This window comes from Myxocyprinus asiaticus, chromosome 37 (genome assembly GCF_019703515.2).
Source record: "Myxocyprinus asiaticus isolate MX2 ecotype Aquarium Trade chromosome 37, UBuf_Myxa_2, whole genome shotgun sequence".
Lineage (NCBI taxonomy): Eukaryota > Metazoa > Chordata > Actinopteri > Cypriniformes > Catostomidae > Myxocyprinus > Myxocyprinus asiaticus.
Genome location: NC_059380.1, coordinates 15,520,972 through 15,538,848, shown reverse-complemented (window position 1 = coordinate 15,538,848; position 17,877 = coordinate 15,520,972). Strand labels below are relative to the sequence as shown.

The following is a 17,877-nucleotide window of genomic DNA, read 5'->3' as shown; positions in this document are numbered from 1 at the left end:
TTACAAACACGAGATGTTCTGCATGACTGTGTGATTGCTTAATTTATTAAACAGGAAAGGAGGACTGATTTTCACTTCAAGTAAATTGGTAAGTGCTTTTTGCATTGTTATAGCAACATCAGGAGTCTTCTAAGTGTAAATTAGGCTGCCGGAGCATTCAGTGTCGGATCAAGTTTTGAAAAGTAGTGCTGCATTCCATTCAACTTGGAAAGCCGGATTTTCCAACTTCCTTCTAGGAAAAGTGCAATGGAATGCATCTTTAAGTCAGAATTACAACTTGTAGGCTTGTGCAGAAATTCTCAACTCCGATTTCACCGAGATACAGGGGCATGATGTCACACAAACATGTCGACACTCAGCGAGATAGACAAAGTAAGTGATAAACATTCACTTTATTAAGTAAAATCAATAAATGAGTTTGTTTACACATTACATGATATTAAAGCTTGTTTAACAAACGCCTGCAGAAACAGGTGTATAAAACATGGTAAATTATAATCTCTTTTGATAATCGTACACCTGAAGCACAAATGCTAGCGCTGCAGCATTGTTTATCAGTTGGGTTGCTAGGAGACATCTCTAATGAGAGTCAAACCCTTGCTAAGCTAACGAGAGCATTGCAGTTTTGTTTCCTTAAAAATCATCTTGCGAATATCGGGGAATGGAAAGCATTTATGGTCGGAGATATCAAGTAGGAATATCCCACATCCAACTTGAATGGAACGCAGTATAACCGTGTACCCTGACGAAACGAAATTTATTGCAAACAACATTTAAATCGCAAATATTATTAGATAGATTTTTCCATGTATTATAGACCTCCTTGGTAGATTCATATGAAAAATTATGATTTTTGAATGTCTGTTCGGGAGACGTTCATTTCTGCAGTTAAAATTAGGCTTGCTTGAGCATTAAGTGTCGTTTCAAGTTCTATCAGGAAGACTTTCAGACTTGAGTGAAATTTAAGATGACATTTATTTTATGAATATAAAAAGAAATGTAATGTCTCTCTTTGGCGTAAGCCCCGTCTGGCGGTCCGAAGAAGTTGTATTTGGAACTGTCATATCCTGCCGGAGATAGGGGGCAGGGGCGAGGAGCCTACCCCCGTGCAGGACGGGACTCGACTGGTGATGGTGGGGTGGTGGAGGTTGCCCTGTTAGCACACTGAAACAGCAATGTGATAGATTGTGAGCAGACTTATAAAGCAATGGCTTACACGTGATTGGCTAGGAGTTACCTAGCTAATGGTGCGATGATGTATAGCTGCTAGTCTTCCCGCTAGAACTATGCTGCGCTTACATTTCTGGCTTTTGTTTGTGGATGTGTTTTAAAATGTCAATTGGTATTACTAGTTAGCTGCAACATAATGTATGTTGCCCAAAGGCATAGGGTGTCTTATTCATTGTGAAACTGTGTTTTCTTAATGGAATGAATCACACTGAAGGCCTAGACTTTAAATGTATGGCCCGCCACTGTAGTAAACACATGTCGATCTTCTGTGACAGCATGCCCCAGTATATATAACAGTTTAGAAAGGGAATATATTTTGATTAGCTTTTATCTTAATTTATTTATAACAACATTAAAGTTATTACATTGTGTTTTCATAACTTATACCAGTGCTTGCTTTTGTTTAAAGTGTGCTTAGTATCACTTTACAGCATAGCGTTTGTAATTACATTGTAATTAATTTAATAAATATTATTGAACATCCGGTAATTACACATTATTATTGTTACAATTATAATTAAAGATGATCAAAATGTATTGATATCATTTTGATATATTATCATAAATGTAATAAATTAATACTTTATACTTTATTTGTGTTTCTATGTGTGTGTACAGTTACAGACATGGCGTACAGGAAGGTACGTGCTGGCCACGGTCCTCTCCATGTGCGAGATCTGGAAAGTGAGGATCTGCATGCAGCTTCTATGGAATTGGAATGGGACATGGAGAAGGAACTGGAGGAACCAGGTTTGGACCGCTTCCAGCTGGAGTGTGTGGAGCATCAGCCTGAGAGCAGCTCTTCTGGCGGGGGCATGGACCCAGATCTCGAACCCATTCAACCCTCCGTCTCCCCCCATGGACGTTTTGAGCGTCTTCAGGAGGAGCCTAATTACATCTCTCGTTTTAGCCGATCGGTACCCAAGGGCCAGAGGCGGAGTGGGACCTGCCTGGCCAAATATCTGCTATCAGGGGTGGCCGTGTTTGTTCTGGGGCTGCTCATTGGACGATACTCCTTCAGCAGGGAGCAAGGGACGGTAGAGCCAATCGCAGACACAGACGTGCTGGAGAAGATAGTTCAGGGAATCACAGCAGAAAAGATCCAAGCACTGGAGAGGTAAATGTGTCCCCCTTTTGTCCATCATTGTCTTATTTAGCTATTCTTTTGAATAATGCTGAAAAAATTGGTTGTATCATTTATAGTCAAAATACAGAAATTAGGTTTTGCACCTTACTTCAAATAGTGGGTGTCCCTATTTGTAAAAAAAAAAAAAAGCATCATGTCTGTCTCAATGAATTTCAGCAAAGAAAATTAACACTGTGTAACAAACCGGTGTGACAATAATCGATTAAAGCTATATCTTCCATGTAAATCTACGTTTTTTCCCAACCACAAGTGGCATGTGTCAGGACATTTTGTTGATCACTTCTATTTCCGTGGCGACGAACTGTGTAGCCCCACCCACTGTGAAATCTCATTCGTCCAAAATCCTGTTCCACATCGCAGAATATTAAACTTCTGCGATTAAATCTTTAAATCTTCTGATTGGCTCTCATTATGTCATGTCCTTCAGCAGTTTCGCATTCAGTGTGAGTAGACAAATTTCTTGTCATTGGAAATTTGTTGTCACGTCTGATATGACGTGTTACAACGTGTTACAACATATTGTTCAAGCCGGGTAGGGTCGGGCCACATGGTTTCAGGTATGGGTCAGGATTGGGTTTCATTTTAAGGCCCGTGCAGACCTCTAGTAAGGACAAGTTTATACTATAAGTATGTACAAGTTTGCCATATGGATGCTCATGTGAACATGTGAATATTTGATGTTTTTATAAGACATGTTCATTATTAGCTGGTCCGTAGAACAGGTACAAGAGAATAAGAATAAGGTGGATTAGAGAAATAATAGTCCTCGGAATGCACCGGAATCTTCTGCTTGAAGACCAAGATACTTCTAACAAACATTAATGGAGTGAATCGAAAAAACAGTGCTTCAAGAGCATTCCAGCCTGTGAGGGGAAGTGAGCTATACAGAGGAAACAGATGCATGGACAGTCTTTCCTGGGACAGACTCTTTGGGACCTTCATGCCTCTGACAAAAACAGTCCTAAAGCCAAAGTTCTGCACAGCTTATTCCCACTAGTGACAAGGCTGTCATGCTCACTCAGAGCCCAGCTGTGCAGTCTCTGACAAGCAGACTAAAGTCGCAAGCAGGTACTGATGTTAAAATTAAATGCAGACAAACCTCAAGTGATAACACATTGTTTTTGGAGCCAAGGATCATGGCAGGCATGTATATTCATGTCAAAAAGATAACTTGGTTCCCTCTTAACCAAAACCGCCTGACTACTGAAACAGGCTTTGCAGTCTTGTCAATTTATAATTTATTTTGTCACATTTATATTATAGGCTGCAGCACTAACAGCTCATTTTAGATCCCTTTTAGAGCGAGGAAAAGCAGGCAATCTTACAATGCAGCGAAGCTGCAAAGGCAAAAAGTCAAAACATTTTGATGGCTTTATTTACTCACATTCATGTAGCATCTTAAAATGTACTCAGCAGTTTGAGGAAATAAGAAGATGTGCCTCCTAATATTCACTGCAGCTTGTGGGGGGTAATTAGTAATAATTTACTAAATAGTTTTAGACAGAGCAGACATCGTTACAATCTACTGTGGAAAATGGCTGCCCAGTGGCAGGAAGCTCTGTGGTATGCCTAGATTAAAGAATATGAGACCAATGCTTGAATTAAACTCCAAATCTCACCGTAAATCTCTTTTTCTCTCATGTTAAGCTAAGGTCTCTCCTCAGTCTGTATGAGATGCTTAGATGGAGCCTAGAAAATCCTTTGAAGACCTATCCTAACTGGTTCAAATCACATGCTAATAATCTCACTAGAAGAAAAAAAAAATCAGGACACTTTAACCAGCATTAGCATAGATTCTCAGAACCATGTCTGAAGTGCAAACTACAAGACAAAGCAAGTGTTTTTGTTTTTCCATATTAGTTTATGACAGGGTCTTAAACCTTTTTCAGGCTAAGGACTCCTTGGTGAATAGAGAGACTGAACAGGCACACCCTGTTATATAGTGTATAAAACTGAGTGTTGCACTATATAAGCCTGGCCTATAATGACTTCATTTAGGACCATATAAAAAGGATAGTTGTCCTTAGGGATAGTATGCGTATTTCCCTTTAAAAACCATCCATTACAGCTGACAAATAGTAACATTCAATCACGATGATGCAGTTTTTCAAAATAAATAAATAAATAAATAAAAGATCTGCTCTGCCAAAGCCTCCATTTTCTCTTGGCTCACAGTAGTGTTTATTTCTTAAATTCTGTCCTAATTTACACATCAAAGGTAAGTGCGGGGGAATAACAGTTCCAGTAAAATGAGATTAGTCTACTATTCCATGAAGAAGTGTGTTTACTACTGTTTGCTCTCTAATACTGCTGTGGTGAACAATCGGAACAGATGACATTCCAGGAGTCAGTTTATGGCAGAGGCCCTCCCTAATTGTCAAGGCAAAGAAGAGTGGCTCCATTTTAATTGGATTGTGGCAGGACCAAAACAAACAAATGCCAAGCACAGCCATCAGATCAGCTGCTCAGACAACTACCAGATACTTCAGAAAGTAATGCCCCAGACCTTCCAACACATTGGAAAAGACTTCTCAATGGTCTGTGAGTGGTTTCTTATCAACCTCTCAAACCCCCCATCCTAAGGTTTGCCCTAAGACCAGAGGTGAGAAGGACCATACAAATTACTTGGGACCTCTCGAAGCAGCATTAACTTACCATGTGGCAAACAAAGCTGAAACAAAGAAAGCACAAAGACAAATCTTTACACACAAACTTTTACTGCTAACATGGACACCAACTGCAACACATCCACTCCATGTTTGTTCACAGAACTGTTTATGTAAATTGCAGCGGTTCAGTTAGCACAATAGTTCACACAAACTGAACTATGGTGGAATAAATGAATGCATGCTGTGACAAGGAGGAACAAAATAGCACTCAATCTTCTTTCAGTTTCAGTGCGAGCATCAAATATGGCAAACCCTGATTGAATTAGAAGCTTGATGGGCGTGACACTCATTCTTTTTTTTTTTTTCAATGGATCAATTAAATGACATTAAAATTAAACACTTCTTGTAAGATTAACCTATAGTATATATGACAAAAAAAAAAAAAAAAATAATTGTAAACATATTTTGTAAAAAAAAAAAAAAATAAAAAAAATAAATAAATTGTATATTCAAGTTTTTTTTCATTAATTAATAATGCGTTACCATGACCCTCACTTTAAAATAATGGTCCAGATCATTAGTAATTCCTTCATGTTTATGTGGTAAAACTTAATTCATTACTTATGGGTTACCAAAGTTATTAAAAAAGACCTCCAGCAATATCTAACATGCAGAAGTTAATAATTTGCAATGAACAGAAGAGATATCTCAAGGAATACACAGGTTGGGCACATTCATCCCTATATTTCTGTAAGGTAAGCTGACTATAATACTCTACCAGACACTGTAGCCATTACGTGTATAAATTAATTTCCACAAAAAACTCACGTGGGGTGCATGTTTCTCTTAAGGCACATTTCATGATCTTGTTCACAATAAAAACATAATCAGTCACATTTTAGACACATGTTAATGTTTTGATTAGTAATTCATTAGTAGTTATTTTAAAATAGCCATAGTTAGTTAATAGTTCTCAATGAGGCAAATCAATTTCAGTAATAAATGATTACCTAACAGTGAACTACCTCAGTCATCAGTTCACTATTACTTAATAGTAGTAACTAAAATGTTAATGTAGTACTACACATCTGTCCTGCATTAATTCCTGCATAATTACCTATTAATGATGGACCATTATTATAAAGTGTTACCAAAATGTGCACTCTCTGAAAATAAAAAGGTACTGTACAAAGCCGTCACTGGGATGATACCCATATTGTGGGTACATATTAGTCCCCTTAAGGAGACAAAAAGGAATGTTCTTTGTTCCCAAAGGAACAAACTATTTAAATGCTCCTTTAAAAGTACACACTAGGTTCTTAGGGTACAATTATGTACCAAAAATTAGTTCTACATTTTAACTAGAGGTACAAAAAAGGTCCCCGGTGAAGGCCATTGCACCTTAAACAGTATCTTTTTTTCTGAGAGTAAAACGAATTTGTAGGTTTTGTCTCCCAGAAATGTTAAACACTGTGTGTGTGTATATATATATATATATATATATATATATATATATATACACACATGTATAGCCATAAGTGTAAAAAAAATACCAGAACTAATCATAACATCCAGCCTCCCCGGAGGAGTTATCACCTTTCCTCAATATGATAAAATTCTCCCCACAGAATGACTTTCATAAAGTGAGATAAACTGCCCTCATCTGTAAGGAAAATATGGAATACCTCTCATTTTCACGTAGACTGGAAACCTTGAGAAATAACGTATTCTATAACACCCATGACATTATGATCGAATGCTTTTGAATAAATAGAACTGCATATCTTCCTAGGAATATTGTGCCCAACTTTAAGAATTGCAGCAGCCTGCATTACTTCTGTCAGAAAACACCATGGGAATTGAATAATGATACAATTGGGTGTCAACATATTCCATTCTCGAGACAGAACAATGCTATTATTGTGTGACAGAAGTATCAATAATTGCATGTTTGCTGCTGTGAATTATTGTGTGTAAAGAGGAAATGCAATAAGAGAACACACAGATATGGCCGACTAGTATTTGCCAGAACAAATGTGTATGGGTAATAAGGCTTGGCGATTTTGCTGCAACATTATCTTGTTTATATAAGGGTACGTGGTCTCTCAGGTCTCCCTTGCAGTTTGCAGAGTCTGCAATGGGCTTTTCTCTGAAGGCTAAATCCCATCATTAGTATATGGATGCAGCAGTATAGCAGAATTTATATTCCCTAAGGAGGAAATCAATATTAATAACTGTGCAGTCCAACAGCCATCTAATAAGTAGCACAGTAACCTCTTCCTATTGTCAGTTCCAGGAAATAAGATGCTGGTCTCTCCATGCTTAAGGTGGAGATAAACTCAAACAGACAGCTGAATTATGCTTCATAGTTGTGACTTTTGCTCTTTTTCACATGGCAGATTTGTAGTCGGCTGTGAAATAGCAATGGTCTACAATGTTCTCTGTTTTCGCAGTGAGCACAACCTCCTGGGTGCTCGCTGCCTCTTCTATGATTCTCATGATAGCAAACAAATTTCGAACTTGTCTTGATGACTGTCCAGTAATCAACATGATCACAAGGGAAATCGACATGTTCCTTTCGAAAGTTCATGTACCCTGGTATCAACCCCATTCTGCCAAATTACTGACAAGTGATATCCCTATCAGACATGTTTGCATCAATTCAGATGTGATCATCTTTCCCTCTAGTGCTACTGATAGTGTATTGTGCGAGCAGTCTCAAAGACATGGGTATTGGTCCCATGGAAACCAGGAAATGATTACATTCACATAATCAATAATGAGCATGATTTGGAGAATGCATTTTCTCTCTAAAATTACATCTTCATTAACATTTAGGTTAAGGGTTGGGGTTTGAGTTAGGGGGTAGAGTTAATAAAATGTGCATTCCTGTTGACTTTAACATAATTTAAAAAATAAGTACAATTATTACAATTAAAATATTGCTTTTAGCATGACTCTGTGGACATTTCACCTAGAAACTGGAGCTCACGCATGCCATACGATCAACAACACTTTCAGCTTTGGCCCAGACAGATTTCAGTAGCAAAACGTTCAACCAACTGTTGCCAAATTCAAAGTGAGAACAGTCTAATTGGATAGCAATTTGATCAATCAAGACACATGAAGTGACTAAGGCTCTAGGATACTTGGTTTCCATCAGAAAGTGCTTGAGGATTAACACGATTCGCCAAAGTAGGAACAACATTCTGATGAACAATTTAGGTTGTAGGGTTTGGTTAAGGGTTTGAGTTAAGGGACATTCACACAAGGTTGGAATTGAAGATAAGGTGTTTATACTGTAGGTGCATTAACTCCCATACACTGTTGCTAATGAACACAATACACTTGAGATGCTGTCCCGCCCCCAGCTCAATACTGTTGGTCCATTGTTTTAAAACTGACATTGTTTTGCTGTGCGTGAAAAGTTTAACTACTTGTACAATTAATAGCGCAGATGATGGAATGCTAAAACGTACTGTGAATGGCCTCATAAAGAGTTTCCTGCTTGAGCTTGGGTTTAGAACTGAACTACATTCATATCAACCATTTCCCTGTGGTTTTAGAAATACTGTAGGTTTGTGGTTAAGCATGGACAGTAGCGGTGTTAACCACCTTGCAAAACACACAATTGCGTGTGGCCCCGGACATCAAGGGGCCCCTGTCAGAAAGCTTGCCAAAATGCTCAAGGGGTGACATGCTGTTCTGTGTTCACACATGGATGTGCTGTTTTCAGCTGTTTCGGAGTGGTTCATGTGCATTGTGAAGGCAAAGTACTGCAGGTTCACCCATTCGTGCAATTCCAAACATTTGAAGCTGCCTAATGTTATATTACAAATCTAAAAATGTGACACAGTATAGCATAAATGTAGGAGTGTACAGCATTTCACCAGATTTGTAATAAGGAAACTGTCAAATAAAATTTGACACTGGAGTGCACTATAATTTTTCCGTCAAAATTAAAGCTCCATGTGAAGGTGAAGTACATACAACAAAAATATATTACTATTGTATAAAACAAATCCTCAAAATAATAATAATTCAGTGTCATATTATAATTATTCAACTTAAATAATATTCATCTGGATTCCAAAATATAAGTGAGTCAAGTTGTAGTTTTGCACAAGTATTAATTTACAGTGTCTTGTGAATGTGTTGTGCCGATGTTGTGCGGACATAAAGACACAAAGTACTCATAACTTTTAGAGCTACTTGGCTCATACACGGAAAACACCATCGTAAGGATGGCAAACCTGAATGAGTGGTTGCAAGCCAGCTCCCCCCCCCACCCAGAAGTTTAATTTTCCGGTAAACTATCCCTTTAATTTTTCCGACTTTGTGCAGTGTGTTAGGAGGTACCTGTGGATTGTGGGGCATCGAAAGTCCTGGATCCTTTCAGCTCTCCTTGTAAGGCCTGTGACATTTAACACAACACTGATTTATCAGTGGATTACCAAAGTGACTCTCTCCAGGTTGTGAGAGTTATTAAGTTGGAGGGTGACACCCAGGCTCCAAATGGTTGTCACATGCAGGCAAAAGTCCTATAATTCATGCTGGCCACCACCAGTGCTGTACCCACCATGACCCTGACAAAGTGCAAATGCTCCAATATTATGCTTCAGTACATGACTCTAAACTAGTAAAGTGTGACTGTCAGGCTTGATAACACAATGTCCTGGCTTGGTTTCCAGTGACAAGAAATTCCTGTGCAATGTAACAATTACAGCCAATCAGATTGTATTTGATGTTTAGTTAGATGTACAGTTATGTTGAGCATGATTGTGGACCAGTGAGATTTTGGTGGGGCTACCCAGTGCAACGCTAACAAATTAGAAACCAAGTGATTGATGAAATGTCCTGTTGCTTGTGTTTGTGGTGGTTATGACAAAAACTCAGACTGTTAGGATACAAAAACTAAATCGAGTCTCTTATATGAACAGACCTGTGTCAAACTTTAAGCCATTTTTTGAAGCAATTTTTTGTTGGTCTAATTACTGCATTTTGGCTTTTGTAGGGCAGTGTAGCTTTTATTGCTTGTCAATTAATTGCATTGACTCTGGATAGGACAGTGTACGACACTTGAATAGTGAGTTGAATAGTGGTGGATGGTAGGCTATCCTCAAAATTATTGATTCAAATTAAAACTGAAATAGAATATATTAAGGATCATCCTAACTAAATGTATTTCTTGTTGGGCTCCTTGTCCACCCACAAGAAAATCCAGGAAACATAATTTCTTGAATTATCTGTTTTATCATGTCATTTGTGTGATTTTCCAGCAGCCAGAAAAAGAGATCAGATATGCAGTGTGCTGATAAGTAGAGCCTCCCAAGATAATCCCAGAAGCACTGTCATCAGAATACATATCTCTTTATTTAGCCGTGGTCACTGATCTCAGATAAAGAGAAGGTCACAGGATACAACACCCAGATTACAGTATAATGTTTTCAACATCATGAAGTTTTCTCCTCCCCTTTTACGACTTTCATATTGAATTAGCGTCAATGTGATGCTTGAATCATGCAACATGTTTTCTGTCTGTTCCAAATGGTTATGGCAGACAACGGTGTGCTGGTTGGCATGTTTTGAAGATAAGTCCTTGACATTTCATTACTCAGTAGATGCTATATTAATTATTTGTAGATATTAAACAGATTTGCTCTTGTACCCTTGACCCCAAGCCTGCGTAAAAACCTCAAATCGCAATTCACTCACTGAAATATCTATTATTTTTATTTTTTTATCTTAGTGTGATAACATTCTTTTTGTGGTAATTGTAGTTTCCTTAGTGAGATTCAATTGTCCTTGACTAAATGTTGATGTTTGTGAATGGAGTTAAAAAAAATAAATAAATAAATAAACTTTTTGGAATTGCACCAGTTCTCTTTTGTGTAACATCTGTTTACACAGGTGTTCGCTTGTGTGTGTGGATGTGTGTGTCTGTGTAATGTGAATTAGAGGTATAATTCTCAGTTGAGTGTAGCATTTGCCAGAGTATGTAATGACAGACCATTCATCTATATCAGAGAGATATTCTGCAGTGGCTGCTTGGTTCTGTGTCACTGTTTGAATCAAATATGCAATATGTATGTAGACAAACTCATCTCACACATGTTGCTGGCCCCCAGTAGATCAGCCATATGGAAACCACAGGTTTAGTTTTGATCAGAACAAATCTTAATCAATGCCATATAGATTGTTGGATAAAACATACTGAATGTACCTCTGTGGTACTCCAGTGTTTTTGATGGGATTTTTTGTTGTTGTTTGTTTTATTGGTGGTGTTTGCCAAGTCAAGCATTATCATTACTAATGCTCATACATACTTAGAGTAAGGGATTTCAACAATCCCCAAACTTTAACACCTGTCGATGCAGGGTGCTAGTGGTCAAATTGTGTGGCTTGTTATGAAGGGATGTGCTTTAACTAAGTGATCTTACTTATGATTGGGGTGGGGGGGGGGAATCACATGGACTTGTATTAAAGAAGGAACCCAAGCTTAGGGACTAGAATGTTATAAAGATTGGAGGGTGGGTTCTTCTGACTTAGGCCTGTAAGAAACCTCCTAGCAACCACTTTCTCCAGAAAAAATAAAATAAAAATGAGATTTGTGTGTGTGGGTGGGTTTGGGTGGTTTACGAGGAAATTTTTTTAGGTTACAAACTGGTAATTACAAGGGTATTATGCTATAAAAGTGGTTTATTAGGAGATTTCTAGTGTCCCCATAATTCAAATCGCTTAAAAAACATACTAAACAATGTTTTTTTGAAAATGTAAAAGTTTTTTTGTGAGGGTTAAGTTTAGGGGTAGGGTTAGGGGATAGAATCTATAGTTCGTACAGTATAAAAATCATTATGTCTATGGAGAGTCCTCATAAGGATAGCCCCAACAACGTGTGTGTGTGCGTGTGTGTGGAAATGTGAACATCTAGCTATTTCTGCCTTTCTTTTTTTACTGTAGAGTAATGGAAGGACAGGAAAAGATGTGGAGAAGAGGGGGAAACAGGAATAACAAACTGTAAAAAAAAACTTTTCATCTTTTTTTTTGTTTTTTTGTGTGTGATTATTTTGGGTGTGCAAATACATTTTGAGGCCATATACATATATGTGTAACATATATGCTACTATAAGAAGCCATTCGCTCTCTATCTTGTGCAAGAAAGTCAATCTGTTCTGCTGATTCAGTCTGGGTGTAAAAAATATATATATATATATCTGTTGATTTTTTGTGTGTCTATCTCTCTATCTCTCTCTCTCTCTCTCTCTCTCTCTCTCTCTCTCTCTCTCTCTCTCTCTCTCTCTCTCTCTCTCTCTCTCTCTCTCACACACACACACACACACACACACAAAGACACAAAAGTACACACATACATATACACATGCCTGTGTTTCTGTCAGGTCAAGACAGACAAGAATCAGACAAAGGTCAGAGCTGAGAGGCAGTTGACAGCTGAGTGGAAGTGATGTGTCCCGCAGGTGGTTTAGAAAGAAACCCCCACACAGGATCTCTGAAAAAGCCAAATACCAGCTGCTCACACCAGTACAGAGACAGACCAGTCCACAACAACTTCAACTCTACCAAACTACTGTGAAGTCTGGCACTTCAGCTTTGTACTTTTAAACTAGATTTTTTTTTTTTTTTTTAAAGAAATTTTTAGTAATTGCACATGACAATTTTGAGTGGTGTAACTATGTGGTTGCTTGGGTGTTCTGGATGGTTGCTAGGTCATTTCTCACTGGTCTAAGTCAAAAGAGCCTACGATAATATTTTGCAGAGATAAGACTCTGGTACCTTCTTTGTTGTCCAGGGTCGTTGCTAATGGGTTGAAAGGTGGGAACAATTCTAGGGGCCTACAGGTCCAGGTCTATACATTAAGTCAATGTATTTTACGTCACAAAAAAAAAATTAAAAAAAATAAAATTATTAAAAAAAAAAAAGTGATGCAATGCAAATGTGATGTAATGATGTGTCACTGCGGAAATTAGATGGGAAAACACTAGTTTATGATTACAAACCCTTAAAAACGTCCTGGTTACTCTCGTAACCTCCGTTCCCTGATGGAGGGAACGAGACGTTGTGTCGATGTAGTGACACTAGGGGTCGCCCTTGGGAGCCCCAAACACCTCTGATCTTTGAGAAAAGGCCAGTGGGAATTGGCGAGTGGAATTTGCATGCCACTCCACCGGACATACGGGTATAAAAGGAGCTGGCTTGCAACCACTCATTCAGGTTTTGTGCTGAGGAGCCGAGACAAGGTCCCGGCCATTTCAGCGGGTTGTTCAGTGTTTTGGCAGGAGGGACACAATGTCTCGTTCCCTCCATCAGGGAACGGAGGTTACGAAAATAACCAGGACATTCCCTATCTGTCACTTACTCGACATTGTGTCAATGTATTGACACTAGGGGTCCCTATACAAAATGCCACAACTAGCTGAACTGTGTTACGTGAACTGGCGGTGCAAGACGGGCAGACCACTGTGTGCCTCGTACGGTCCCCAGCACCTTGGGGACAAGTCGACTGCCCAAAAAATGGGGACCGGCTGCCCCAGCCGCGGCCTCTGCTCTTTCTTCTCCCCAAAAGGAAAAATCGTTCAGCTGGGGGCCATATAGCATCCGCGTTGGGGGGGTGTCACTCCCAAGGGGAAGACACCACAGACCTCACCCTGCCCAAGGGGGAGGAAATTGTGTCGAAATACATCACATGGTCTTGTTGGCAGTGTCTTATTTGGAGAAGTCCCCGTGGTAGGTCCTACCCGGGGGGGAGGAGCTCTACAAACACGGCGACCAGGGGCAGAAGGGCCTCTGCCCAAGGAAGATGCAGGTTCACCAACGGGGGAACCGTATATCAAACGGGGTTACATATGGGAAACCAGCGCATGTGGAGCACCTATCCCAGTACAGGGCCAAGTTAGCACACGTTCTGGGCTGGCAACTAAGATCGGTCACTGAGAGCAGCTCCTGCATCAATCCCGGGTCAGAACTACCCTTGTGCAGTTCTCTCAGTGCCTTGGCTTGGTGCACTTGCAGGAGAGCCTTGGCATGCAGGGCAGAGGTGGCCTGTCCAGCGGCACCCTAGGCCTTAGTCGCCAGTGACAATGTAAACCTACAGGCCCTGGACGGGAGTCTCGGACGGTTCCTCCAGGTGCCGGTGTTTTGCGGGCACAAGTGCACTGCAACCGCCTTATCCACCTGGGGAATCGAGTACCCCCTGGCAGCCCCACCTTCGAGGGTAGTGAGAGCGGAGGAGCCCATAAATCGGGTCCGGGCAGTGAAAGGTGCCCGCCATGATCTTGTGAGCTCATCATGCACCACCGGGAAGAAAGGAACCGGGGTGGGGCACGGCCGTGAGCAGCATTCTGAGCCCAGGAACCAATCATCGAGCCACGAGGGTTCAAGGGGGAGTGGAGGGTTCTACTCCAGCCCGACGCTCGCAGCCGCCCGGGTAAGCATGGCCGCCAGCTCCACATCAGCCTGTGACTGGGCAACCGCACCCGAGGGTGGAAGCCCAGTCGAGTCCTCGGTGTCAGACTGGATGTGCCCACTCTCCGATGCTGTGATCGAGAGCTCATCCTCTTCGCGAGCCCCGAATGAGATCGCGAACTCGCCCCGAGAGGAGCCGGCGGTCTCATCCCAGAACTCGACCGGGGCACACGAGCATACTGGGGAATGGGAGGTCCATGGGGGGGTTTCCTGGCAGAGAAGCTCCCATTGAGGTCCCCAAATCTCCCCCAGTGCTAACTGCTGCGGCCTCATACCCATAGGTAGAAGGACCGAGGCGGGGAGCCGCTGGGGTGGCTTTCCCTCTGATGAAGGAAAGCCGCGACCGCAACGTTGCCATGGTCACGTTCACGCAATGAGGACATGACCCATCCACGAACAATGTCTCCACATGGGCAGTGCCCAAGCATGTGAGACAGCGATCATGGCCGTCAGAAGTGGAGAGATAGCGACCGCAACCAGGAATTATACACAGACGGAAAGGCATCTTTAAAAAGACGCTCCGTCTGTGCCACTCTTTTAGTAGGAAAATATACTCTATTATTAGGAAGAATATACTCTTTTAGCTGCTGAAGCACCCAGGGGCGTTCTCTGCACACCACCGGTGCAAGAGGGGGAGAAACCGCTGTAATGCTCCGTAAATCCAACAGCTTTCGAGGTGAATGGATCGGCGGAGGAATTCAGCTCGCTGAAACACAACCGCTCGCTCCGAAGAAAAAATCTGAATGAGTGGTTGCAAGCCAGCTCCTTTTATACCCGTATGTCCCGGGGAGTGGCATGCAAATTCCACTCGCCAATTCCCATTGGCCTTTTCTCAAAGATCAGAGGTGATTGGGGCTCCCAAGGGCGACCCCAAGTGTCACTACATCGACACAATGTCGAGTGAGTGACAGATAGGGAACTAGCTTTTTTGCTTAAATGGACAAATGCACCGTGCTGTAAAAAAAGAGAGCAATTTATTATACGCTGTATAAGCAGCTCATTTACAAATTCGTCAAACTTAGGTCATAAGAAATGAGATAATATATAAGTGAACAAAGATTAAAGATGAAGGAACAGTAATAACACTAAAAAATAGAAATAAAGGATCCATTCACAGAACACATACTGTCAATTAAGATTTAAAAGATGACAGAATAGAAATAAAAGAACTATGATGACAGAAATACTCAGAAATATAAAATGTTCCTAGCTGCAACCCTGTATAAGTCTATGGGGTTGTTTCATCTTTTTTATCATCCACCAGGTAAAAACGTAGCTTCTGAAAAATTTTAAAATCTGTAGCTCAAGTTATGCACCAAAGTTTAATATATGTGGTTTATTTGCAAACCCCTAACTTCTAAGTATAAACAATAGCAATAGTGATTCATCCAAAAGCTGAAAAATGTGACTTTCTATAGCATGAAGTTGTTTAAAATTTCACAATTTAGTCTTACTGTCAACATATGTGGACATCAAATTAGAATGTATTTATTTTATTTATTTTGCTTGTTTATTAGGTGCCATTGACAAACCGAAAAGGGAAATGGAAAATGTACACAGCAGTCACGCTTGGGTCTCAGGAGGCTAAATACTCACAGCTGTCATAATGAGACATTTATAGCAGATGAAAGCATCTCATGTCTCACCACAAAGTCATCAAATGGTAGTATCAGATTCTTGTGTCTGGGATAGAAAAGCTGATAGGAAGCATTTTAGATGACACCCATCACTCCATTAATGACTAACTGGTTGACTAAGAGATGCCTGGTTCAGGGGAGAGACATATTGGATCCACTGCTGTCTGCTGATTACCCTCTCTGGGATTATAGCTGGCTGGGAAAACAAAGGTCAAAGGTCAGCCTAATAGAATCATCACTCCCTATCTCCACCAAGTTTGCTACAAGAATTGGCTGGTAGTCCTAACAGAGTGCAACCGTCAGGTTCAGGAAATAGTTTAATTCATTTTCTCCAAAGAGAAATTTATTTTTAGCTATGAAGTATAAAATTTCAACACAGACCTACCATGAGCACCGAGATAAAGAGACAGAATATGCTTCTGTACAATCCACAAGTCTGTGTGATTTGAACTGAAATGAATATTCCGTGTTCAATACTGGTTATGGTCAATCAGCAGAATGAGGCATAATGTTGATTACTACAAAAATTTATTTCGAATTATTCTTCCGTTTCTTAAAAAAAAAAAAAAAAAAAAATCTGCGTTACAGTGAGGCACTAAGAATGGAAGTGAATGGGGCCAATCTGTAAACGTTAAAATACTCACTATTTCTAAAGTATAGCCACAATACATAAACAATATGCGTGTTAACGTGATTTTAGCGTGATAAAATCGCTTACTAACCTTTTTTGTGTAAAGTTCTATGCAGTTTCACAACTTTGTTGCCATATAAACAATGTAACACTGTAAACCCTAAAACCCTAAAATGACTAAAAAACATCCATTTAAATAACTTTACAGCTAAAATAATGCACGTTTTAAAAGAAGAATTAATGTAAGTGCTTTTATAAAATTGTAAGCTTCACATTGCTGCCTTTAAATCCTCAAAAAATTGGTCCCATTCACTTCCATTTTTTTTTTTTTTTTTTTTAAGAAAAGGATGGATATGTCGAAGTTAATTTATGTGGTAATCAACACTATGCCACAAATGCTGTGGATTGAGCTTAACTTGAACTGAAGCCAGAATGTTCCTTTAATAAAAAAGTAAATAATATAAAATAAAATAAAATAAAAATGTTTAATAGCCAAATTCCCAGTGAAGAACCCATAATCCTGAAACTCAGCAGTGAACTTCTACTCTCATGAAGAATTGCGAATGACAGAAACGGCTCGGTCTCCCTACACTCTCAAATTACTTTATATATTTTTGGATATATTTGAATATTTTGCAATAACCAAAATGTGTTGTTTTAATACTTAAAACCATTGACTAAAATTAATAGAATGAAACTTTTTCGAGAAAAAAGAAAAGAAAAAAAATCGAAAAAGAAAAGAAGAAGTGGTCAGTCTCTCTTCTACACCCCCCAAAAAATTCAGGATGTTTTACGGTAAAACAGACTTCCACTCCCTTTTATTTTGTAAACCCAAGTCCCTGTTCCTGCTGTGCTAGAGAGTAGAATGTAGGTGTCCACATAGAGATGAAGGAAACGAAGGAGACTGGTAGAGCTCCGACAGCGACAAACGGATTGTGTATCCATATTTCATTGCTACTCTATGTCGGCTGAATCACTGTCATATTAACATGAGTAGGCCACTGCACCCAGCCAACATGCTTTGGACCAACATGCATTTAGGATGTTCACATGACAACAGTCTCACTCTCTTTCTCTGCTGGTATGCAGAAAGCTTTTCACTTTGTTGTTCATTTTTTTCACAATTTCAACATGTGGAAAAAA

At 39.8% G+C, this 17,877-nt stretch overlaps 1 protein-coding gene across 1 annotated transcript in view; it reads left to right on the top strand.

Moving 5' to 3' along the window:
* LOC127428061 (inactive N-acetylated-alpha-linked acidic dipeptidase-like protein 2) overlaps window positions 1–17,877 on the top strand; it is a 475,761-nt gene that overhangs the window by 154,096 nt on the left and 303,788 nt on the right. Inside the window, exon 2 of the mRNA XM_051676110.1 lies at window positions 1,849–2,347. Within this exon, the coding sequence (XP_051532070.1) occupies window positions 1,849–2,347 (499 nt within the window). The remainder of the gene's footprint in view (window positions 1–1,848; window positions 2,348–17,877) is intronic.